The sequence below is a fragment of the Panthera tigris genome, chromosome A1, assembly GCF_018350195.1.
Source record: "Panthera tigris isolate Pti1 chromosome A1, P.tigris_Pti1_mat1.1, whole genome shotgun sequence".
Classification (NCBI taxonomy): domain Eukaryota; kingdom Metazoa; phylum Chordata; class Mammalia; order Carnivora; family Felidae; genus Panthera; species Panthera tigris.
In genome coordinates, this window is record NC_056660.1 from 180133423 (window position 1) to 180160553 (window position 27131).

General features: G+C 40.2%; 1 protein-coding gene across 3 annotated transcripts in view; it reads right to left on the bottom strand.

The window, feature by feature from the left end:
* Positions 1 to 27131, bottom strand: part of TENM2 (teneurin transmembrane protein 2) — a 941161-nt gene that overhangs the window by 363330 nt on the left and 550700 nt on the right. For 2 of the 3 annotated variants that reach the window (XM_042992783.1, XM_042992777.1), the window contains exon 3: positions 13912 to 14121. The exons of the other annotated variant lie outside the window; for it this stretch is intronic. In XM_042992783.1, coding sequence (XP_042848717.1) covers positions 13912 to 14121 — 210 coding nt within the window. The remainder of the gene's footprint in view (positions 1 to 13911; positions 14122 to 27131) is intronic. 3 annotated transcript variants of the gene reach the window in all.

Genomic DNA, 27131 nt, shown 5'->3' on the forward strand with positions numbered 1-27131 from the left:
CCTCTCATCTTTGGATTTACAAGCCAAGAAATACGGACAATAAGCAACAGAAATCATAAAACAAAAGATTTGACAGAAGATGACAAAAGAGAGTGCTGGCATTGGCTTGAGGGGAATCAGAAAAAAGCTGGTATTGGAATTCTAAAGTGCCACACAGAATAGTTTTCCCATACCTTATTAGTTTATTCAGATTCTAGAGTTTGAGTATTAACTGTATTTGTTTTCCTTACTGACTTTTGGTTTTCTGTGCCAACTTTGCTGTACTATGCCATCAACCAGAAATGCCTTCTTCATTCTTTACCTCTTCTACTACAGAATGAGGAAAACAGCTTAGGAGCCAGGGTCTATCCCCACTACTTTCTTGGACCATTCTTTAGAAATTGAAAATATCCTCTGCCTACCTTTCCTCCATCCTTTGACTTCATTCACTATTTGTTGTTCTTTCACAATGTTGTTTACTGAGAGTGTGCTATGGGCCAGAATCTGTGCTAACTAAACACATAGAGTAAGTAAAACAGAACACAGGGAGATTTGATTCTTGTCTTCCAGGAGCTTTAATCTAAAACTGAATGTAGTCAAACAGCACAGGGAGTTCAATAAGAGAGAGACATGGGAAGGGAGATTAACTCAGACTAGGAGGATCAGAAAGGTTTCTTGGAGAGAAGACCACCATTTGCAAAAATTCAAAGTCACAGCTGTGGCATATTCATGGAGTGGGGTGAATGATGAGAGATGGGGGCAGGGAGGGAGACAGAGCCTTTTACAATAGGCTTAGAGGTATAGACTATAACCAGGGAACAAGGGGATACCACAGAAAAGTTTCAAGCAGCAGAGAGACTTGTTTACATATGCATTTTACAGAGATTCTGCAGATAGAATTGTGAACTGGATTAACAGAAAGACAGACTAAAAGAAAGAAGGATCAATTAGAACCATTTATATCCCTGGGCCAAAGATAATATTAATTTGAGCTACGGGAGTAGCAGCAGGGATAGAAAAATATCTGAGTCAAAAATGATAGGGTTTGGCAATTTATTTTCGGTAGAATTGAGGGAAAGATGCCTTCTAGGTTTCTGACTTGAGCAAATGATTGGATGATGGGGCATGCACTGAGATAAAGGAGACCAGAGAAGGATCAGATGGAGGAACATGTTTGGGTTTAAATCTGTTAAGTTTCATTCCAGAACTGGAATTGACATTTGAATTGTCTATTGGACATCCTAGCAGAAATATCCAGGGCAGTTAGATACGATAGGTAAAAGATTTAACCTGGAAAAAGGGATAGCGGGGCCATAAAGTCATAACCAGTAATTTAAATTTTGAATGTGAATGATCTCCCCATGGGAGAGTGTGTAAAAAGTAAAAGAAAAAGGGCCTGGGTTTTAACTTGCAAATGCTTTGGCATTTAAGGGATAAACAGAGAAAAGGTATTCATAGGAAGACAGAAGTGGTCAGAAACAAAGGAAAGAGGAAGAGAAGTATGTAGAACCAGAGATGCCAAAGGAAAGGGCAGTTAAGGAGGAAGAACAGTCACAAACTGTGAGATCTGATTAGAAATGTTTACTAAATTTAGCAAATAGGAGGCTCTGGTGAGTGTAGTAGAAGTAGTTAATAACTAAGCAAAAATAATAGGTTGCAGAGTAGGTGGGAAGTGAGAATAGAGTGAGAGAGGATAGAAAACACTTCCTAGAAATTTTTCACAGAGAGAAATAATTCCCAACATATTTAAATCCTGCTGGCAAAGATCCTCCAGAGAGGGGATACTACAGGAAGAAGGTGAGATCAGATGGGATCTAGAACACGGGAGGGGGGGGGGGGAAGAAGACTATGATGGTTTCCCATTGTGGCAGAAATAAGATAGGAGGCTTTGAGCTCTATCTCCATAAACAACATCTAGCAGCTCTGTCTTGCTTCCTATTCAACTGGATGCTGATGTGTGTTGAATTGTGCCCCTGAAAAGATATGTTGAAGTCCTAACCCTTGGTATCAGTGAATGTGATCCTATTTGGAAACAGGATCTTCACAGATGTAATTAAGTCATCTTAATTATACTGAGTAAGAGTGAGCCCTAAATCCAATCACTGATATCCTTAAAAATGGGGATTTGGAGACCCAGAGATACACACAGTAAGAAGATGACCATGGAAAGATGGAGGCAGAAATTAGAGTTACGTTGCTACAACCAAGGAATGCCAAGTGTTGCTGGCAACTATTGGTAGCCAGGAGAGGGAAGGAAGGGTTTTCCCCAAGAGCCTTTAGAGGGAGCATGTATCAACCAACACCATGATTTTGGACTTCTGTCCTCTAGAACTGTGAGAGAGTAAGTTTCTATTGTTTTAAACCACCCAGTTTGAGGTGCCATCTAACAGTAGCTATAGGAAACTAATACAGATTGCCAAAACCAGGAATTCCCTAGACTAGTACCTAGAGATTATGGCCATACCACCAAAAACTTAGCATTAGAGGCAACTACCTCAAAGGCACCATCAACTCAGGGCAGCAGCTACTAAAAAAAATGAAAAAATAAGTCTTCCTTAGATAAACATGCATCTTTTCTCATCATGCCATATGGTACCCTCTTCTGTTCTAACAGTGATCAAGCTCACACCCACAATCAGAGATGATTTTAGATCTACAAACATTACAATGACCTGCAGTCAACAGGCCCAAGTAGGAAGGCCTTCACTGAAGATGCATCTGCCTCTATACAGCTCCTGTCTACCACTGTCCTTTTAAAACTGGATCAATGAGAATGCCTTGAATGCATCTCAACTTGCACCAAATATTAAATGATATAGAGAGACCAAAGAAATGACCCTTGTCTTTAAGTGGTGACAATTTAATGTTGACACAAGTGACTTATATGCATGAAATACCAAGAGAATATTACAAATCAGAATGTAATGAAGTGCTAAATTGAATAAGGCAGACTGTAAGACTGTGAGGCAATTCTGACTCTGGCTCACGTCGGGCAGAGTTGGTTGGGAAAACTTTGGGAACAAGATGGGACCTGTACTGAGATGGATGCTGGCTTAGTAATGAGGAAGCAGAGTGGTTACATTACTCTCTCTGTTTTGGGTCATCCTAAGCTGGGGATTTTGAGTAAGGCAGGGGGCAGGGTTGGGATAAAGAGCTAAAGTCCTAACAACTGCACGGGGCTCCCTAATCAACAGAAACAAGTGTAGTCAAATCTACAGATATGATAAAAATGCTCCAGTGCCTAACCATTCAACACCTAGCACTGTCTCAGACACACAGCCCTTGATCAATACATATTTGCTGAATGACAATATGCCTGAGAATATTAAATAGCTACCATTTGGAGGTTCTGACATTGTATTAAGTGTTCTGCATGCCCCCATCTTTTGTATTTTCTTTTGACTTTTTTTCTTTTGATCAAAATTTAGAAAATGAACTCAGTTTAAATGATCAAATAGTTATACAACATTTGGTTCAAAAATAGCAATCATTTTCCATCACCACCAATTTTTTCCTTCCCAGAGGCAACTATATTTACCTTTTTTTTTTTTTTTTTTTTTTTTTTTTTTAACATAGGAGAGGCTGATCTTGGCTTTTTGCTCTACCTTCCCAGTACTGATGTATCTTTTCCATCTCCCCATCTTTCTTAGATAATGCTTAGACTGTTATTAAATGTTGACACTATTATGGCCATGTAAATGCTATTCAGAGCTAAACCATGTAGTAAATCATGAATATTTTTAAATTTTTTGATTATTTTTTTTCTGGAGTTGTCTTTTTAAAATTTACTTTAGGAGTGCCTGGGTGGCTTAGTCCATTAAGCGTTCAACTCTTGATTTCAGCTCGGGTTATGATCTCATGGTTTGTGAGTTTGAGCCCCACATCAGGTTCTGCACTGAGAGCTGGGAGCCTGGTTGGGATTCTCTCTCTCCCTTTCTCTCTGCCCCTCCCCCCTCCCCTATTCTCTCTCTCTCTCTCTCAAAATAAACAAATAAACATTAAAAAAAGATTTACTTTAATTTCTATACACTTATCACTCCAGAGACTGATTCCTGTGGGTCAAGTTCCTGTTGTACTACTTAATTACTATGTATCCTTAGGCAAGTTACTTAACCAATCTGTGCCATAGTTTTCCCTTCTGTACAACAGGGAGAATAGCAAAACACAGTGTAGTGGTGTCAATTTCTCCAGACAAAACACCACAAAGCATGTTGTGGTCAAACAAAGTTGAGTTTACTAACTCACTGCAAGGAGGAATGGGGAACCATGGAGTGCTTCAGTAGAAGGGGACTGTAGGGGGCTGTGTTACGTGATCTTAGAGAAGGCTCAAGGAAACAGGTTCACTCTGCATTTGGTGCTGTCAGAGAGGGGGTGATTCTGTGATCAGACATTTCAATGTATTGTATCTATAGGAAGGGTTGACAAGGAGAGGCTGATGCTATAACTGATAAAGAAAGAACACTCCTTTCAGCCTGGAGAGGGAAATGTTTTGAATATTTGTGTTTGGGATAACCACCTTGTTTCTGTCTGTGTTTAAGCAATATTATAAAGTGGTGTTATTTTTATTTCATCCTAGCCACACAGTGGCCTTGTTGCGTTTTGGTGTTCTCCAAGATTGTTTCTACTAAAGGAGAGAACACCATGACCCAGCTGGGGATGCTAGGCTAGCTCCAGACAGCACCTCTGCCTAGATGTTGGCATCAGGCTGGTTCCTAGCACCAAGGGCTACTTTTCTCTTTCTCAGTGGTGAGGATTAAATGAGCTATCATTTACATATAAAAAACATTAGTAAAATGGTTGCCATAGAACAAGCCCTTAAAATGTTTGTTATAGGACACTAAAAGCACAGGCAACAAAAGAGAAAAGTAGGGAAAGTGGACATCAAAATGAAAAACCTTTGCCTATCCAAGGACACTCAAGAGAGTGAAAAGGCAACCTGCAGAATGGGAGAAAATGTTTGCAAATCATACTTCTAATAAGTGACTGGTATCTACAGTACATAAAGAACTCCAATTCAACAGCAACAAACATCTTATTAAAAGCTAGGCAAAGGACTGAAGCACATATTTCTCCAAAGACAACACGCAAATGGCCAATAAGTACCTGAAAAGATGCTCAAGATCACTAATAATTAGAAAAATGCAAAAAAACCCACAATGATCTATCACCTCACATTCATTAGAATGGCTACTATAATAATAAAAAAAAGGAAACAAAATAATCATCAGTAAGGGCAGAGAAAAACTGGAATCCATATGCATTTCTGGAGAAAATGTAAAATGGTATAGCCACTATGGAAAACAGTATGGCAAGTCCTCACAAAATTAAACACAGAGTTACTGTATGTTTCAGTGATTTCACTCCTGGCTGATATACCTAAAAGAAGTCAAAGCAGGTATTGGAACAGATGTTTGCACACCCATGTTCATAGCAGCTATATTCACAATAACCAAAAGGTGGAAACAACCCAAGTGTCCATTGATCTATGCATGAATAAACAAAATGTGGCATAGAGATACAAAAGAATATTGTTCAGTCTTAACAAGGTAGGAAGCTCTAACACATGCTACAATATGGATGAACCTTGAAAACACTGTCCTGAGTGAAATAAGCTGGTTACAAAAGGACACATACTGTGTGATTCCACTTCTAGGAGGTACCTAGAGTAGTCCAACTTATAGAGACAAAATAATATGGTGGTTGCAGGGGGGTGGGGTGGGGAGGGGAAGTAGAGAGTGTTTTATGAGTCCAAAGTTTCTGTTAGGGAAGATTAAGATGTTTGGAGATGGGTGGTGGGGCGATTACAACACTGTGAATGCATTTAATGCCATAGAACTGTATGCTTAAGAATGGTAAAAATGGTGGGGGTGGAGTCTGAGTGGTCAGTTGGTTGAGCGTCCAACTTTGGCTCAGGTCATGATCTTGCAGTTTGTGAGTTTGAGCCCCACATTGGGCTCACTGCTGTCAGCACAGAGCCTGCTTCAGATCCTCTGTCCCCCTCTATCTGTCCCTCCCCCACTTATGCCCTCCCCAAAATAAATATTTAAAAAATGGTAGAAATGGAAGATTTCCGGTTATATATATATTACTACAATAAGTGTTAGCTAAACTAAAAAATAGTATCAAACCTGACCTCTGCTCCAACTGTCTAATTCTCCTTTCAAAATATTTAATGCAAAAAAATGCCATTTAATATTCATTACAACTGTAGAAGCTTTATTACTTTTACTACTGTTTTACAGGTTAAAAAAAAAAAAAAAGGAGACCTAGATTATGTTGTTCAACATTATTGTGTTAGAAAGTGGCTGAGCTATAATGTGAATCCAAGTAGGACAGACCTCAGAGTCCAACTCTTAAGAATATGGTTACTCTGTATTATTTTGGGAGACGTCAAGAGATTTACCTGGGGCTAGGACTCTAACTTCTATTGAAACTTCCCATTGGTAAATGTAATCCATCTTTTCATTCAAGAGAGAACTGAGATATCTCTAATAAGGGAATGGGGCCACACTTTAAAATGGCTATTGAAAAGTATGCAAGAAGCTACTTAAGATTAAATGCAGTTTTTAAGGGACTTTGGGAGAAGCTGAAGTTCTGGATAAAAGCTGTTAGGGCAGGAAACTGTTAAGATGTGGCATATAGCTACTATTTTCTGGGCTTGCCTAGGACCTCTTTGTGTATGTACCAAGGAACAGGGACAGAGATGGAGAGGTAGAATGTACACAACACTTATCGACCTTGGGAATTTTGTCAATAGCAAGATTATTTGCTGAGGAGGAGCAGTTCTGTGCCATATGTCACTTCTATGCTGCGCATCTCCAAAGGAATTACCTGTCCATCTTGCCTGTGTGCTCATTTGCACCATGGTACAGAAAAGCGGTTCCAACCCTAGCTGGGCTGGAAATTGATGGACCTTCAATCAAAAAGTGTATCTGTGTTGCAAGAAGGCACATCAGAAAAGGTCTGGTCTCTGTTTGCTGTACTCCTGGGCTAGTTACCAGCATCAGGAAGGAGTCTTGAGAACCATCATTTCCCAATTCTCAGGGTAAGAGACATTGTTTCAGAGGCCAGGGTGAATCTCTAGGAGCCCAGGTCAGTGCTGGAGGCAGTATGCTTTTTTCACTTGCTGCTGGGTTGGCTTTTAACATTTTCAGCTAAGTGTTACAGGCCCCCAGGTCACATTTCTCATTTTCTGCCAGAAAACGGCAAGGAGCTGCTTTGCTGACTGTAGGTCAGTGGCCTAGAGGGTGGAGCGAAATCCAGACTACCCAGGAGGAGGGTATGGGGGCCCTATAACTGGGACAGCCTGGTCAAGCTGGGCACAAGGGACTTACAAAAAGAATGTTAGAGCAAGAATGGAAGGTTAGAGACCTTTTGGTCCCAAGGACAACCTTGACAGGTAGGGAAGCAGAAGCACAGGGTAACTGAATGATTTGCCAAAGATCAAGCTGTGAATCAGGTACAGAGCAGAGAACAACCGAGTTCTCCAATTTCCACTTCAGAGCTGCCCCATTACGTCTGTGATTCCCAAACTTATCAGACCAGAAGAATACTTGAAGGGAGCCATAAAGTCACAGTTTCTAACCCCCTCTGAAATTTATTAAACCGAAGTCTAGGGGAAAAGTGTGGGGATACGTGTGCTTCTCAGAGAAGTGGAAGAGTATTGTGTGATGCCGTCATCATTTTTTCAGACTTTAAAAAACTGTAGCCCATCCCCCTTAATATATTGTTTTCACTGCATTCTGTATATCTATTTAAGCTACACAAATATTTTAACATTTAAGAGAGGGATGAGGAAAAAAGTCTCTGAAGTTAGGAAAGTTGGATTTGAAATCCAGGTTCTTCATTTCCCAGCTTTGTGATATGGGCAAGTTACTTCACTTCTCTGTGCCTCAGTTGTCTCATCAATAAAATGGGTACAATGGCAAACCTTACTGCCTTGGGATGTGGTGGGGGGGGGGGTCACATAACAGTAAATGAAGAAAGGTATATGAAGTGCTTGGCCTAACAGCTAACATGAGGGGAGGAAAAATTCTCAGGCTGAGGGCCGAACCCCATGTGGCTATGCACTTAGGGCAGGAGCAGTGGCTGTCTCTGTGACCTCTACACCCTCAAGACACCACCCTGGACTTGGCCACACTGCCCAGGGGCCTGGGAACTCCTCTGGAGGAGAAGCAGCCAGGGCCAACCACTGCCTGGGTCCCAGGAAGGGGTTACAGGGAGCTCTGAACATCTGACTCAGACAGCCAGGTTGAGCCAGGGAAGAATTTAGAACCAAGTGGCTCACGCACGAAACAAAATCAATGTGATAAAGGGAATGACGTTGGGACTTGATTTCCAGACCCTAAGATCACAAGTGAGAAAGGAAGTCTTTCCCAGACAGGTGTACCCTCTCTGGTCAGGAGTCCTACCCAGAGTACCCACCCTGTTCTTTGCACCGGCCCTGCCACGACAATGTGCCCAAGTAGGGTTTTTAAAAACCGTCTCATTTAAATATGAACTATAAAGGCCTACAGTGCCTAAAAACGTCCAAAACAGAACACAAAAGAGGTCTGTTGAATATTTTTTACAAAATAAGCATATTCCCCACGTGGAGACATTCTGATCTGCCCTCCTTCCCTTTAATTATCTGTTTTTTTCCATCATACATGATAAAAATAAGTCGATTAATAAAATGAAGGGATTTACTGAAGACAATTAATTAATTTATTTAATAAATATTGAGCATCTGCTATGAATCTGAGATCAGAAACCCTGCGGTGGAGGTCTCCACATGATGGAGTGAAGCAGAGGAGACAGCAGAGCCTACAAAGGGCAGAAGATGAAGTCAAAATGCAGGACATGCGGAGAGGTGGCAAAGCACCTCACGCTGTACAATGACTTTCAGAAAAGGAGTCAGTGTTATCAGCACAGGACAATCATCAATGTGCATAGTAATTGCTGTAAGCTCTTCAGAAAATCCAAAACTGAATTAAATTACACTGAGCATAGCTGCTTAAGAGGGCAAGACAATTTATAGTATGTTAGAGAAAAAAAATTCACCCAAACCTAAAATATAATAAAGGGGAAGAAGTTTCATTAACTTAAGAAAAATTCTGGGTACCCCCTTTTTGCTTGTCCCAAATCCAGCCCCATGGACGATGGGTGGGCCATCCTCGAATGGTGTGCTTTCATTTTCATCAGAATATAGAAGTTCTAACATATCTCTGGCTATGCAGACAAATTTGTAACATAGAATGTCTGTTTTTATAGGTCTAACTACAACCTCAAAGTCAGTTAATTCCTAGAAAAATTTAGTCATGAGCAATGATATTTAAGGTCTCTTGTCTCCGGGAATGCGGTATATACATGGTAAAACTAAGGTTTATCTATGGATCAAGTTTTATCCCTGGGCTGTGCAATGTTTGGACATTTGTAGAATTGTCTTTTAACTGCAAGTGTTTTCTATGGCTTATGTGGGGGACATTTACAAGAAATTTTGACAGGAAATTCTTTAGCAAATGTATTATGGCATGGTACTGAGAATTTAGTCATCTGGGATGCACACATTATCTCTTTTAAGGGAAATTTATTTCTGGCCTCCCTATGAGAATTCATAGAATTTCCCTGAAGAAGTTGATTTGTTTTCATCTCATGGATGTTATGCATCTTGTCCTAAATGTGTTTCCCTTTTTTCTTTGGTTTCTAGGAAGCTTAGCATCAAATTTTCTGCCTATCTTAAAAAACGGAATGTGACTTTACATATGAGCCTATACATATGTTTCCCACCCTATCTCCCATACATTTTTCCTTCACCCTTATTGTGTCATCTAATTATAGTTTTCCAGTAAAAAAAAAGTGTTATAAGCTATCAAATATTATGGGGGAGATATAAGAAAATGAACAAATGAATAGATGGTTGAATGAGTGAATGCATGGATGGCTGAATAAATGAATGGAGTTGTTCTCTACACTGGATCTTGGCCAAGAGGTGGGAAGTGATGGAGTTCTTGTTTTCTGATGCTGAATAAGTAAGGTAATCATTAAGTTAGGTAAGCAACTGAATTCTTGGGCCACTCATGGAAACCTGAAGCTGGCTGGTCCTGATGTACTATTTTTGTTTATAATTAACTAAGACATTGCTTTTTTTTTTTTAATTTTTTTTAACGTTTTATTTATTTTTGAGACAGAGAGACACAGAGCATGAACGGGGGAGGGGCAGAGAGAGAGGGAGACACAGAATCGGAAGCAGGCTCCAGGCTCTGAACCACCAGCCCAGAGCCCGACGCGGGGCTCGAACTCACGGACCGCGAGATCATGACCTGAGCTGAAGTCGGACGCTTAACCGACTGCGCCACCCAGGCACCCCGACATTGCTTTTTTTAAAAAGGGCTCGGGGCACCTTTAATGCACAAATGAAGACTCTCCAACTGAGACATCTCTTTTGCCACAAAGGACCAAATGAAAGGGTCCTGGCAGAGACTTCCTTTTTACATTCCTTCTGTATAGTTTGATGTTACTAATGAAGGTTTTAAACCCTTTATTTAGACTTAAAAAAAAAACCCAAAATTCAACCTTTTATGAGAGGGGAGGTGAGCCAATGTTTTTAGATTATCATGTGGCTGCATGTACATTTTCTGCCTTGTATGCTGATAGCAAACTGCAACCCTATTCTGATTTGGAAGGTTGTCTTATTCTTCCATCTGCAGGATCCTCCATTATGCTGCTGCTGGGATCCAGATTTTTTTCCAGATGAGTTATTTCATAGGATTTGAAATTATGCTTCTGTATACAGGAAACAACTCTGGAGCTAACCCGCCCTGGCAGAAGATCAGAACACGGGATGAGCCACTTGCCAGAGCTCAGCTACCTGGAAGAAAATACTTGAAGGGAAAGGAAAACACCACTCTTCAAAGCATCTCACTAGCCATATCTGGATATCTGCTCGATTGGCATAGATTGAGGGTTAGAACAATTTGGCTCCGGAGGTGCTGAGGTTTTAGTACTGTCCACTAAAAAATACACTACCATCATAGAAAATAATGACAGTCAAGTCATAAAGGTGAAGTTTTCTTGTTGCTTTGAGGATGTTTTCATGTTGTCAAAACATTTTAGTTGTGTAGCTTATGTCCAGTTTGTCTCTTTAGAACAGAGGCTCTTTGGGCAGGAAATGTGCACAGCGACTCTCCTAACGATGGGCTTCACTAATGTTAAGTATTAACAGCAACAAGAAGAAGCCAAATAAATTTTTTTTACTGTCATGTATGGGCTGAATATGTTGGAAGAGGTTTTATTTCACTTAAGAAAGAGACAAAGATCAAATTGGTACCAGATCTTCAGAACACAAGGTCAGTGACAAGAAACCAACTTAAAAAATTCTGTGTAATTAACCAGCTAAACGTAACACAACCAATCACCTGGTCATTTTGTTTGTGTCAAGACACCTACAGAAAATCCAGCCCCTTTCATCAAATTCAATTCAGAACACGGAGACACGGCTTTGTACTTTGCATCTTCTGTGTCAAACTCTATTTTTGATCCTTTATGTCAAATCTAAATTCATGGCAACAGCATTCAGATCTTGATAGAATCCCCAAATCGCCCTAGACCCCAAATCCATTCCACAAGACACACACACACCTAAGAGCACACATATTTGTACTGGATTTACACTCACTTAGCTAAGCGAGAGTCAAGAATTTTGAATGACTGCCTGTTGGCCAGAGCTTTAGCAAGTTTTCATATAAGTACCTGCTGAAAACAAGGGTATTGCACAATCGGGTGTTCACCCCTCGGGTGAAGAAATCATATCCATACAGCTCTCATTTGGGATGAAAATGGACCCTCAAATGTTCTGTGGTATTTTCCCTGTTACTGAAGCTTAAATCACTATCAATCTTAAGCGAGCTGAACAAATTGATGTGACTGATGAAAAATGGATAAGTTTGACTCCGAACACACAGAACTGTTGTGTCCACCAAAATGAGGTCTTGATTAGTCAGAAAGCCAACAAAAATACCCTATCAACAACTTACAATCTGATACAATGTCAAAAAGGAAAAGAAATCACTCAGTGTTATCACTGAGAAAACGTTCTGTATGGCCCTGAGATACAAACTGACCTCTCTTATGGAAATCATCTTTGCCTGGCTATCTATATATGCATAAAAGGATATACTTTTTAAAAGCTCATTTTCTCCCTAATAATTGTCTGTTTTTAAAAAGCTATCAGCAGGTGCACCTCATTTCAAAAGCCTCTTGTCCTTCATAATACAATATTCATCACGATTACATAGTATGAAATAAAAAGCAGCAAAACATAAGCGAGGATAGTTCAATTAAATGCAACATAATCTCTGCAGCAAAAAGTGGTTCTGTAGCTAAAATCAGGTTCCAATGAAAGGAAAAAGGGAATATATTTCCACATATTTTTAATTATATAGAATTTCCTCAAACATGATTTTTCATAATATATTCCATTAAGTTAACATCACATTTGAAGAAAGAGCATTTTCCGATTTCATTTTAAGCCTGATTTTGAGCAATTACAGTGTCATTGTTCCGCGGTAGAAAGGTTGAATTCATTTACTGTGTGGTTATGCTAGTTATGATTGATGTCTCTTCTCCAAATGATAAACCAATCACCCCAATGATGTAATGTCATTTTAAGAGTGCCATAATCACATTTCTCTCAAACTAGAAGCTCTGATGAGTTCTAATAAAGATTTATGGTAGATTAAAGGCCTTCATAATATCAACAATGGATTGCTCATTTGATGAGAGATTTGATTAGGTAATTTTTTTGAAAAAGAATACGAGTTTACTAAATATATCAGGCCTGGCTTTGAAGAAGGGCATGGGCCATCATAGAGAGCAGTCCATCATTCCATCTTCAGAATGAATCATCTTCAGTATATTTGGGGGGTCCTCTCTAAACCAGAGGTTGAGGCCTGTGGTGGCATATTCTCGTGGATGAAGCCAAAACACAACCTCACCAAGGTGCACTCTTGGCATGGAAAGCTCCTTATTGCCTTTGATGGGATATGTTAATTAACATATTGAGACGATAACTCCAAAGCTTTTGGGTCAGGAACAATTAATTTCTGAAAACGTCTCTCTTTGGGCCATGGGTACTTAACCCTAGATGTCGTCCACTCCTATGTTTATATGTTTTGTGAACATTTCACCAACAAGACATCAAAATAAGGCATGACCACTGCTGAGCCCAGGGCAATTCTACCTAAAATCCAGAGATTGGAGCTGCAGCAGTAGCCACAAAATCCTCAGAGGTGGCACAGAACCTTGTGACCAGTGCCTCTGCTCTGTGCAGGTGAAAACCACAAGGAGAATTCAAGTTTTAGAGGCAATATTTATCATGGTACCATGCGATCAGCTTGTTAAATTCAAGTGAAGTGGTACATGTCGAGGGTTATAGGAGAGGTCACCCCCCAAACACTTTAGACTTGGCAAGGCATTCAGTATTCATGTCAAGGGAATGCATTTTAATCACAAAATCATCTAAACAAGCAAGCGAGAAAGAGTCAGAAGCCAACCATCAAAAAGCAAGAGATCTGAAATGCACACAAATTGGGCACGTGAGGGTGTCCAGGGTCACTCGGCTATGACCAGAATGGTAGTAATACAAAATTCAATATTCCATTGTCTCTCTACACTTCACCTTTGAGACCCGAGCGCTCTCATGTGCAGCAGTGGGCAAATCCCTCTCACTGAAGGAGGCCCAAGCCCTGTTAAGATAAGCAAAACCTCTTTAGTAACTGCGACCTTCAATAAATGTATCCTGGAACAGCAATGCCACAAAGCGACAAGCGTATTTCACCTGATGCTGCCCACACCACCTTCTCCCCAGCCCTCGAGTCAGAGTTGTCATTCTGCCGGAGACATGAGAATGTCACACAGACAACACCACACATTCAGACACCACAGTTTCCTTACCACTGCTGGAGGCTTGCTGGGGCCCTGAGCATGCTCTGAGCAGGTATGAATTGGGGGAGAACTCCTCATCAGGGTTGGTGTCCATGATTTGATGGGAGGTGTTGCTGTCTAGCAATGGCATCTGGCAGCTAACTGGTGGAGGATTATGGGAGCTAGGCAGCTGAGCAGATGGGAGGAGGCTAGACGAGGATGTAGGTGGAATGGGACGACCTGGGAAAGAGGACAGAGGGGTCAAAGGTCAGCAATGAGTGTCATGAGAGCATCCAGAGAAAGTTACATTGAAACCACCTCACAATATAAATATCCAAAAAAAAAAAAAAAAAAAAAAAGGAAAGAAAAGAAAAGAAAGAAAAGAGAAAGAAAGAAAGAAAGAAATGCTCCAAATGTGTTTTTTTTGAGTGTTTTGATGTTTCTCCAAATGTCCAAATTCATACTGCAGGTAGCTACATATTTCACAAAATGAGCATGAGTGGAAATATCCATCTAAAGGGCTGAAGTGCAATCATTCAGGAAAACATCCATTTCTTTCTATCTTCCCTGTTACAGCCCTACTATAATTCCCTATAATCTCTCACTGGACTATCTCTTTTACTGGTCTCCCTGCTTCCTCTCTTGCCATACATCCAGACACCCCCTACTGTCTGCATCCCTTCTCTACAGCAGCCAGAATATGCAGAATATGTGTGTGTGTGTGTGTGTATGTGTGTGTGTGTGTGTGTGTGTGTGTGTGTGTATGTATATATATATAATGTTTATTTTTGAGAGAGAGCACACGTGAGCATGAGTGGGGGCGGGGCACACTGGATCTGAAGTAGGCTCTGTGTTGACAGCAGAGAGCCTGACAAAGGGCTCAAACTCATAAACCGTGAGATCATGAACTGAGCTGAAGTCAGATGCTCATCTGACTGAGCCACCCAGCACCCCCAGAGTAATATTTTCAAGACAGAAATCAGGTCTCATCACTTTCCTGCTTGGCACCCTTCAACGGCTTCCCACTACATGTAGAAAGAAACCAAGACTCCTTGTGATGACCTACGTGTTTTGTCTCCTCTGGCACAAGCTGCTTCTTCTACCTTACTTCCAATAGCGGCCTCTACTTGCCCCCTTATTCTCCAGCCAATGTAGCCATCTTTACTTCTGTTGCTTGAACATGCCATATCATTCTGTCTTCTGAGTCTTTACATTTCCTGTTCCTCCGTGTGGAATATTCTCCCCACCTGCCGTCTCACTGATTTTTACAAGCCTGCTCCTTCCCTAGAAACTTTTCCTGTTTGCCTTCTTGCAAGCTGCTCACCTATGTGCTCTATCCTATTAGCCTGTTTAAGTTTCTTCATACCCCTTAATACTATGTGAAGGTGGACATCTGCCTACATTACTCACCCCTGTACCCTCAATAATTTCCTAACGAACAGCACTTGCGGAATGAATGAGCAACCAAACTGGTTTAGGGTAGAGGTAGAAAGGGCCACACATTTGCATCCTAAAGAATTTGCCAATGCCTCCACTCTGTCCACCACCGTTTTGTTCTTGTTTTGTTTTGCATACCATGGGGGAATTCCTACAAAGCTAGGCTACTCCAGGCAGGAGGAAGAGTAGCCAGCCCGCAGGTGGTGGGCAGTAACTTGGAGCTGCGAGAGGGTCAAAAAGTTCTCCTACCACACAGAAGCCTGCTGCAACCTCTCTTTCACATGGCAGGGAGCTCCTGGCAGCCAAATTGCTGAGTGAAGATAATTGCTGTGTGTACTTTCACCTGATTCACCCTTACATGTTGGGGTCCTTGCAATTGCTTGCATGCTGGTTTGCTCATTTGGGAAGTTCAAAAAAATGAGCCAAGACTAGCAGCCCATGGGATATGCCCTAGAGCTGGAGGTGTGGAAAGAAGGGTAGGGTGTTGACAAAGCAAACCTAAGAAATCAGGTTAGAGTTTCAACTCAGGCAAGAAGTATCTGAGTCAGAAGAAATGTGTTTTCCTGCTTTTAGATGCACTACATATGTGAATATGTTTTCAGCACCTCAAATGGATGCCATTTTTTTGTGGCCACCTTTACAATTGTATTTCTCGATCTATTCCTCAGGGCACTAAATGTTATTGTTAGATCAGTTTGGTTCAGTAAAATTTAAAAGTGAGTCTTATGTATAAGCCACTCAATATTGAGAACATAAAAAAAAAGACAGGGCCACCTAGGTAGCTCAGTTAACTGTCCAACTCTTGATTTTGCCTCATGTCATGATCTCATGATTCATGAGATTGAGCCCTGCCTAGGGCTTTGTGCTGACAGTGAGGAACCTATTTGGGATTCTCTCTTTCCCTCTCTCTCTGCCCCTCCCCTGCTTGTGCAAACACATTCTCTCTCTCGCTCAAAATAAATAAATAAACATAAAAAAATAAGACATCATTCTTACCCTCATAGAGGTCACAGTCTAGTGCGGGAGGCAGACAGTAAGTACCATGTGATAAGAGGAGGAGGCATGTAATGACATGGTGTTGTCGAGGTGAAGGAAAGGGACACTTGGTCTAGCCCTGCCAGGGAGAGGTCAGGGTGGAAAGTTCAACAAGAATTCCCAGGACAGTTGATGCCTGAACAATCTTTGAAACAAGAGGAAATGGACCTCTGGTAAGAGGAAACATGACAAACAGTAGCACCGAGCCCCCAAGCCACTAGCTTATTGCCCTTTTTGAGGGTGGGAGTTGCAGAAAGAGACAGGGAATAAGAGACTCTTACAGCTCACATGTTAGGGGCTCCTGTCCAGTAACACAGTTAACAAATCATCATCCTTGAAATAGAACAATGGGTAAGTGGAGTTTGATTTGAAAAAATCAATTTATGTATAACAGTTTGGAAGCCATGTAAGGCATGTTCCTACCAGAGGCTCTCACAAAGTGAGCCTGAACACCTCAGAGTTCCATCAGAGTTGGGGCTAACATTAATCAATACTTATCCCATAGTTATCCCTCTACTAACTACCATCGTTAGGATTTTAACTGCCAATGTTTCTGTGCAATGACTGTCTGCCACTCACTGTGTCAGCCACTTTATATATAACATCTATTTCCCAAAATAATCCTATGAGGTTAGAATTATTATAATCCCCATTTTGTAAGTGGGGAAACTGAGGCACAGAGCAGTAAAACTCATAGTTAGCAGGTGACAGGGACCAGGAGTAAAACTCAGGTTTGTGTGTTCCAAAATCTACCCTCTAACCACTCTGTATTGCGTTTGCCCTAACAGCATGATGATGACAACGATGACAACGATGACAACAATGACAACGATGATGGAGGAAGAGGAAAAGGAAAAGGAGAAGACGAAGAAGAAGACGACAATGACCTATAAGGAGCAGGGAGGGTTGATTTACAAATCATGTTTCCTGTTTCCCATCTCTTAGTCCCAAGGCACTCTCAAGATTTCAAGTAAGAAACATTTCTTTGAATAAATGGTTATTTATAGCATCTATCATCTGGCAGAGTTCAAAGCTTTTCTTGTAATTTTGTTATGAAGTTCAAAGTGGTTCCTTCACAGCAGTGTTACCCTGTGCTTTCTTCAACGCCCTGAATTTGGAGGTGTCCTGACCAGGGCACAGTGAAGTCAGTGTTGACGTCCACTTAGCAGTGAGGCTCTGGTAAGAACAGATTCTAACTCACAATCAATAGGCTTTAATGTTTGTATTATTGAGGCATATCTGGAAATGCATGTTGAAGAACAAGAATGGCTGGAAGCCAATTTTTAAATTCCTTTGAGTGACTGAGGTGGAACTGAAGTTCAAGTGCAATTTTCCAGGAGCCTGATATGATAGTTGCTGTGAAATCACTCTTTACATGAACTTTTTGAAATTTTGTTCAGCATGAATTCATATCATATAGTACAGACAGAACTGTTTTTTAATTTATACAAATACAGACAATGGAAGAGCAGTCATACCACAATGAAAGCACTGGGGTTACGTCAATGTATTGAAATACACATCATGGAACTGTCTGATTCCTGTTATTTTCCTGCCTTCTTTAAATCTGTGCTTTGGTAACTCCTTAAGCTGCTTGATGGTACCTACCATTACTTGGGAAATTTCTCAGTCCCTAGATCTGTCCCCAATCAAATTGTGTGCTGTTCTCTGTTTGCTATGTCATTTGCTAATTTTGTTCACTTATGCTACATTTTTCCCCCGACTATTCCAACTGACAGAGACCATCTGTACAGACACAAACAGGTTCCAAAGTACAGGGGAAAAAGTTGGAACTTATACAGGCTCACTTTATAGACCATGATTTCTTACTAAAATACCTAGTGTGGGATGGGCGTGTAACCAGGGGTATGTACTTATCTAATTCCTACTTTATGCATTACACAGATGCCCTGACCCCCAAACTATTTCTGAAGTTTCATTTTGAATGTGTAGAGAGTCCCCAGAAAATAGAGGGAAACTTGGTTTAATTAATCTGTTAAAACAGCAAGAGGAAACATGCAAAGGCAGCAATATGTCATTCATTAAACTCATATGGTCTTGTGTATGTGTGGGTGTGTATGTGTGTGTCTTTTCCAAGATCCCCATGTAAATCAAAGTCTAACTAATTATCTGTGTGATTGGGTTCCCCCACAACCTTGAAAATGGAGACTAATTTAGATTTTACTAATTTATCTTTTTCCAAATGAGTAAGATTTTGAGATAGTTTTACTATCTCAACTCGTAAAATATTTCTGATTAAAAGATCTACAGCTGGACAAAGAAGTTCCCTTGATAACTAGGATAGATTGGTAGTTTTGGATTGCTGTATTGAGAAGGATTCGGGGGTGCCCTGGATTCAGTGGGAAACAGTGGCACGATCAGTTAGAACAATCCTGGACCAGGAATAGAGGAAAGGCAGAAGGTGCCAAGAGCTTATTTGCCACCCATGATCCAGGCCTTCATTCACCAACAGCTTCAGCCATACCTGAAAACTTCATCCTACACCATCTGTGTTTGAAGGAACATTACTCCAATTCCCATCATCTCAATTACACCACCATTTTCCCTCCTTAATCTGATTTGGATTCAACTTTAGTTCTCCAAGAAAGGGCTACAATCTCCCCTCCATCCCCAAAGCAGTAAATATTATCTGTGAAATTGCTGGTCTGCCCAAATGTTGTTAATACATCCACTAATTTATGATAGGGACCATGTTGCAGATCAATTCCCAAAATTCACTTAAAACAACTGGTTTCTTTTTCATTCAAAAGATTAATGGCAAGAAGATATTAAAATATTCTGTATAGACAATGCATAATCGATCTATGTAGTGACAAGGTGTCAATATTTGGTGGAACAGACAGAATGATCAGAAGACAGTAAAAAAACAAACAAGAAACCAAAAAACCAAAACCAAAAAAAAAAAAAAAACTAAACAAACAAAAACCGAGTACCAGGAATAAGCAAACCCAAAATAATAATTTCAATGGCGGTATTACCATTTAAAAGTAAGATCTCGCTTTGTGCTAAGAAATGAGCAAATATTATGCATGTATTTTTCTTTTCAATACTCACAACTTTTCTATGAACCAAGCACTATTATCACCCCCATTTACAGATAAAGAAATAGGCTATCTTTCCTATCAATGCTCTGGTAGCAAACAGCAGAAATAGCTGGATTTGAATCCAGGCAATCTGACTCCAAAACTCAAGCCTTGAATGGTTCATTCTAGTATTTCTGCATCAGACAAGAATAATTGCTAACAAATGAATGGGATGTGAACCCCAAACTCATCAGTCCCCTTCTGGAATGTACCATTGAGGTTATCCTAGGGGAGGTAATTAACCATGGGCAGAATCAAGGCTCCTCCTGGAAATTACCACAGTGACCACTCACATCGAATAAATAATGATTTGTGAAGACAGGAAGCAATTTGTGAACCAGAAACTGGAAATCCTCTGTGGCTCTGTAAGTTCAAGAATTTAATAAAAAATAGCTTTTGAGTTAAAGTTGAGTATTGCAAAATAACTGTATTAACGTAGACTAAACAGTTGGTTAGAGAATTCAAACAATTGTCCTAATGACATTTCCTAGTACTTTCTGCTTATTCAGATATTTGACTAACCATTTTCCTCCCCAAATGCTTGAGGTTTGTGAAACCCGTATTTTTGATGGGGATAAAGAGTGAGGTACCTATTTGTGTAAAGAGAAATAATTTCAGTATCTGAGATACTGCTTTCCTATTGCTTGTAATCAATGAATTTTTTAAAAATGTGGGCCTACTTGCTTCTGAGTTCCATGAGAACATTTTTCAGGAAAATATATCAGTTTTTGGAGTTCTGCCTAGTTCTGCAAATGTGGTTTGCGGAGGGCTGTGTAGTGGGACATTCTTCAAGGTATGATGGGCTTCAGTGACACACTGGGGCATGGTAGCCATAGTGACTGCCACAAAAGGCACAAACAAGGTACCCTGAAACTTTAGCTGAATTCTCTGGCTCCAGCTGAAGGGACATGGCTGAAGCCACCACACATCTATTCAGCCTGTATTATGTGCTAAGCATCAGTTCAGGGATTTTATTTATGCCCCTTCCATAATTATTACAACACTGTCTAGAGATACACCTGAGAGTCATTACCAAGATGGCCACTCAGGTGTGTGAATTGCCACAGCTACAATGGATTATTCCGAAGCCTGGAGTTGCCAATTTATTCCATTCTCAATTTTCACCATGATGCAAATGAAACCTTGGACTCCACTGGATGTGATCTTTTGCAAACGCTTGTTTCTGCCTTCATGCATGAAGTATTTCTGTGCACTATGCAACCCGTTCCTAACTTCTTGGCCTGCCTCATTGTTTCTGTCCTCCAAAGCCCACGTGAGGAAGAGAGAGGCACAGACTTTGGAGCCAGGCTGACTGAGCTCTGCTACTTTCTGTGTGAGTTTGAGCAGCTTACTTCACTTCTCTGGGCCTGATGATAATAACAGGGACTCCATACGTTGTTGTGAAGACTGGAGAGAATATATATAAGGCCCCTAGAATTGTGTTTGACACATGGTAGATACAAGGGCCTAGAGGGAGCTAATGACACTTGGAGCTTATTGTTTCCAATTTGTTCAGAAACAACTACTGTGTGTGTGCATGACTGTGCCATAGGTAGGGAGGCTCAGGGAGATGCTGAGGCTGGAACAACGCAGCCATCTTACCACTCAAGGGGAGACACTGCCTGAGAATGAAGTCAACAGGGCAGCAAGCAGAGATGTGCTAAGAAGGGAGAGACATTCCTAATGGCATCAATAGAGTACCTGGAATCAGCCAGGCCTGAAGCAACATTACCACTAATGTTTTCAATATATGAACTAATTTATTTTCTACTCTACCTTAATTTTTTGTTGTTTTGTTCTTTAAGCCAGCTTGAGTTGATTTCTGTCACTTAGAACCAAACACATCTTGCCTGAAACTTATTATCAAGTCCAAGTGAGAAAATGACTTGGCCAATGTCACAAAGTTATTTAGTAGAACTGAAAATAGATTCCAGATTTTCTGTCTCCAGTATTATAAGAATTCCATGTTCTATAAGCTGACTCACTTCCTTTTAAATCACAAGAAATCAAACATGTGGGGTCCCAGAGAAACCACTTATGGTGGAAAGTATCTAGATTTATAAGAATATTGTGGGTACTAAAGAGGAGAGATACAGGCAGGTAGCTGTCGACTTGTTACCCATCAAGCATGCACTGTAGCAGCTGTTTGTCCTCAGAATTGGAGAGGAACTCAGATCACCTTCTAGCAGGTGCTGGGCCTTACATACACCACACTGATCTTGGGGTAGGGTTAGAGGGACTCCATTTCTTATCTACATTTTCAATTTTTAAAAAAGAACAGAGACAGTAGTTTTGATTATAATTATAGAATGCAGAAGACCACAATGAATGTAGCATCTTAAATTAAAATACAGACATATATACGTTTATATTTTATACTGATATTATATTTTATATACTCCCTGTAGCAGCCTGCTTATATTTATTCCTGATGTTAGGTTGGATATGTCATTCTTAACAAGGGACAATGTTGCTCCCCAAGGGACATTTGGCAATGTCTAGAGATATTTTGATTGTCACAATTTGTTGTGGTGGGGAGAGGATGCTACTGGCCTGTAGTGGGTAGAGATCAGAGATACTGCTAAACATCTTACAATGCAGAGAATAGTCTTCCACAACAAAGAATTTCCAGGCCCAAATGTCAGCAGTGCTAAGGTTGAGAAACCCTGGGTCACCAGGAGTGATGGCTTTAGATGAGTATAGTTTATGTTACATGGTCAATATTTAAGTTCTTTTTTCCAAATGATAAGAATTGGACAGATATTAGAAGTGAAAAATTTGATTCAGCGAGAATCAGATCACTCCCCACCCCCATAAGAAAAGTTCAAGCAAATAAATTTACATTGTCACTGGGACATTTATGTTAGAAAGCAGGAAAATTTCCCTAAGTTGAGTCTAAGTTGTCATTGGGAGAAATTATAGCATGCCTTTGTCTGGAGCTAGGAGACCTGTTTGCCATGAGATGGGCTGTCTTCACAGAGGCAAGAGATTCAGGCTGGAGAATGTTCCAACCCAGTTGTAGCTTATTGAAACTCACCTGAGGAATTTCATAACCCCTCATGTCTTCTCAATGAGGCGATAACAGCCTAACTCATTTCATATCACCTTGTTTGAAGTTTTTATTTTTACAGAAGACCTAATTGCCCTCCTCACTCACACTTCAGTGAACTCACTAAAGCCCAGCTAAGCATTTCTTGGAAACAAAGTGTTTTTAGATGGCCCTGACAAAACTATCCTGATTTCCCACAAGCTATTATACATAATTTATTGGAAGAGTGGCAGGCAGTTGGACTTGCCCCAGTGAGGGGGCCTCTTCCACGAGCGCTAGCATGAACTATCTTCACAGTTCGGGGCTCTATGCATTTGGGTGTTGTTACTACATCTAACAACTTGCATGTTTATATGTCACATCTTCCTGGAAGCATTGCACTTTGGAAAGTGTCAAATATAGATCAGGCTATAGATGGAATGTAGAATTTATTTTTGAACTAATATGATTTCTATACTTTTCTAATGCCAGCCCTTTCATATTCATAATGCCAAGTGAAACAGTGATTCTGTGCCGCTTCCCCTTTTGAGGACACAAATCCACTTTACCTGTGGTGACACAATCCTCAAATACCTTCTGACATCTCAGTTGCTTGACACATGTGCCTAATTATATTACCCAGCTCCTTTAAGATTAAATAGCATTGTTATTTTGGTGATGTGTAAATGTCTAGATCAGTGCTGTCCAATAGAACTTTCTGTGATGAGGGGCATGTTCTATGTCTACAATGTTTAACGCATGTGGTTACTGAGCCCTTGTAATGTAGCTAATTCTACCAAGGAAGTCAATTTCTAATGAATTTAAGTTTATATTCCATAGCCATATATGGCCAGTGGCCACCACATTGGGCAGTATAGTCTAGACTATGACTCTAGCTTTCCAGTTATTGGTATCCCTCACTCCTATGTTTCTCCCTTCCATACAAGAGCCAACATATTTCTGAATGTACAAATTTGTTCACATGCTTCTTTCAATTCTCCCAAGAGTATCCACAGCTTACATAATAAGGTTGCAACTCTTGTATGGCAATCATCTTTTGCCAGATCTTCCTGTTCCCTATCCTCTAACCACATCAAAACTACTATACTACTGAATACCTATCTCTCTCTCTTCACATGCCTCTGAGTGCATAGTAGGTATTCCCTTCTCATTGGCAGTCTCAACTTCCTCCCGAACACCTCCTTAAAGACTCAGATCAAGTATAACCTTTTTTATGTCTTTCCTGATCACCCTGCCCAGAAGTATCCAGAACAAACTTCTATTGTTATACAACTGACCCTTAAAAAATGTGGGGGCTAGGTGTGCAGACAACCCATGCAGTAAAAAAAAATCCACATGTAACGTTTGACTTAACTACTTGTAATGATTAACAGCCTACTGTTGACCAGAAGCCTTACCAAAAACATCAACAGTCAATTACACATATTTTGTATGTTATACCTATTATATACTGTATTCTTACAACAAAGGAAGCTAGAGAAAAGGAAATGTTAAGAAAATCATAAAACACATTTACAGTACTAGACTGTATTTACTGAAAATCATCTGCACATAAGTGGACCTACACCGTTCAAACTCATGTTGTTGAAGGGTCAGCTGTACTTGTGATATGTTAGCCTATTTGTCTAAATGTCTGGCTTGTTCATGACACTGTGACTGGGGAGAAACTGTGGATTATACACCTTTGTAACATAGCACCCAGATGAGAGCTTGTACACAATAAAACAACAGTGTGATTGGATGATTACAAAGTTCACTCCACAAATACTTACTCAATGTATATCAAATGCACACAGCGTTGACTTCACTGTTGGCTGCTGTGATTGTTGGTCTTGGGTATTGGGTGCCTCTCCATGTGTAAGTATTTTATTGGAAAGAAGTGATTCTGATTTTAAATGTATGTTTTCTACTCTTAACCAAGTGGCTAGAGTATTAAGTTATTACTTTGGCTGATGCTCAAATAAAGACCCAGCAATCTGTGACAAGCTTGGAGAAAAAAAACTGTTAGATTTATTAAGAGGCAATACATGAGTCTCCATGGTGGCACATTTCTAGAGAATTTTCCAGGGTGGTGGTGTGATCACATTTTTTTGGACTAGCTACTGAGCTTAGACCTAACCACTGTGTAAGATATGATCCCACTCTAACAATAAAAGTTTCCCACTCTAGGGAACTGATGGGGAGCTGTGACCCAAGCCTACCTAAGAACATGAGATCAAAGTGCTGAACCATGTGGATGTTGCAGTCCCTTATGGAGTTGTCTGTCTGAGCTGAATAGCATGCAGAAGATATATTGGATGAACCTACATTACACTCCCAAAAGAGCTTAGTTGGGTGGAAAACTGCTGGAGAAAGATTTAAAGAAACTGCATGTTCATGCTAAAACTTAATTTTCAAGGGGCCTTGCAAAAACTTCCCCATGACATGTGGAATCTAGTTTACTTGTATGTTCAGTTCCTGGGTTCATGGTATATGGAAATAACAATATTTGATCACTAAGACTTATTGAGTTCTTTGTGTGCTAGGCATTACTTCCAATTCCTTTACATATGTTATTATATTTAATCTTATAGCAAACCTTTGGGATAGGTAATATCAACTTCACTATAATGATAGGAGACAGTTTGGTTGGGAGGAGTAATTTGAGTCCAGGCATGCTGGACCTAGAGCTCATAGCACACTGTACAGGAAATGACAATGGAATTTAGTTAACCTTTGTAAGGATGAAGTACCAATCACTGATGACAATGTGGTTGGCACTGAAACTAGAATAAAGTTCAAATCTTGGCAGAGCCAAGTTACCAAGTTTGGGTAATTTCAGATAAGTCACTTAACTTCTCTAGGCTCCAGGGTGTGTGATAAGCAGAATGTGTATAAAATATATGTCACAGATTAGTGTAAATATTAATTAAGACATTATACAAATGTTTTGAAGTAAATGTTAAGTATTATCATCATCTATTAGAAGGGTATGAGGTAGTTGTCCTAGTCCCCCTCTAGGACATTTTTAAAATTAAATAGTAACATATACGAAAGTACATTGAAAATGGTGAAGTGCTCTTCAAATGGTAATTGTTTTCTTTTTCAGTACTGGAAGCTTTCTTTTTCAAAAGCTTTGTCTGCAGATAGCAAACAGCTCTCAACTCTAAGTCTATGTTTTGCTATGTGCCTTAGAGACAATGAAGATAAAACAGGGGCTCTAGGCAGGAGATGCTGGACTGTTTCATCTCTCTGCTGCCTATACTCACATTACCCTACCTACTTCTCATTGATTGGTCCTTGGTAAGATGCTAAAGATGAGATATATTAGGATATATATCATAACCAACAGAAAGGCTGAAAAGCTCCCCATTAAAGATATAGAAATATTCTGAAATGGGAATGGAAAACATAAACTAGACGTATGAGGTCTAGTCTTTTAGGACATGGATATCCTATACATTAGCTCATTCCTTCTCTGAACAGCATTTGAAAGTTGTTGCCTTGTACCTAAAAAATCTCCATTAGCTGTATAGGGAGACCAGGGACCCTTACTGTGGCTACCAGATGCTAGCTAGTTGTATGACTTAGAGCAAACTTACTATCCTTACCAGGCCTCAATTAACATGTGCAATGTTACTGCACTATCACATGACAGCACCTAGTACTTTAAGAAATGTTATGATGTAGTTTCACATCTGTCCCTGTGCATGGAAGGTATTCCCTTCTCGCTGACATTAATTTCTTCTGAACACCTCCTTAAACGTGTTCAGCCTTCTTTATAAGTCTTTCTGGATCACCCCATCCACTGGTACCCAGCACATAGTTCTATTGTACTTGTAGTATGTTAGCCACATCAAACCCACAATGAATCCATATTCCAGTGAAAGAGGATAGTATTCACTAAAAGCTTTTGAGCATTCACGATGTTGTAGGCAGTATGCTTAGCACATTTCTTGGTTTGTAATTTAGGTAATACTTCCAAAAATATTGGAAGGTACTATTATTATCCCCATTTTACAGATGAGGAAACTGAGGCTCAAAGAGGTCAAGGGATTTGACCAAAGTCACACAGCAAGTAATAAACAAAGCCAAGACACAAATTCAGATCTCTAGAGTTAAACACACAGAGTTATTGCAGCATTAACTGTTGAAGGGTGGGTAATTCCAGCTAGGATAAGCTGGGAAGGCAGATTAGAAGAGATAGCAGTGTGGGTGTGACACAGTAATCTGTAGGGAGCTCTCCTTCATCATTAAAAAGCTACCATTTCAAAATACCATCCTGCCTGCATAGAAAATATGAAGATCAATAATTGGGTCAAGATCACAGGTGAGGTTGTATCCTAACAGGAATTCACAACCTGACTCACGCTTTCCACATCTTCTCTAAGTCTGGCTTCCTTTTTTCATGAAGGTCAGAATGAATCTTCAAATTTCTCTTTTCAGGCCCTGCAAAGGCAGGTGTGTGTGGTAGTGTTCTCTGAAGGCTCACTTATACACCCTTCAGGGAAAACTATGCATTAATATAGACAGCTGGAGACATGAAAAAAAAAAAAAGGTGGGGGGGGGCTTACAGGGGACAAGAGGAAGCATTAAGGGAGAAAAGAAAGAGAATTAACCCTACCACTGGGAGCATGATAATCATG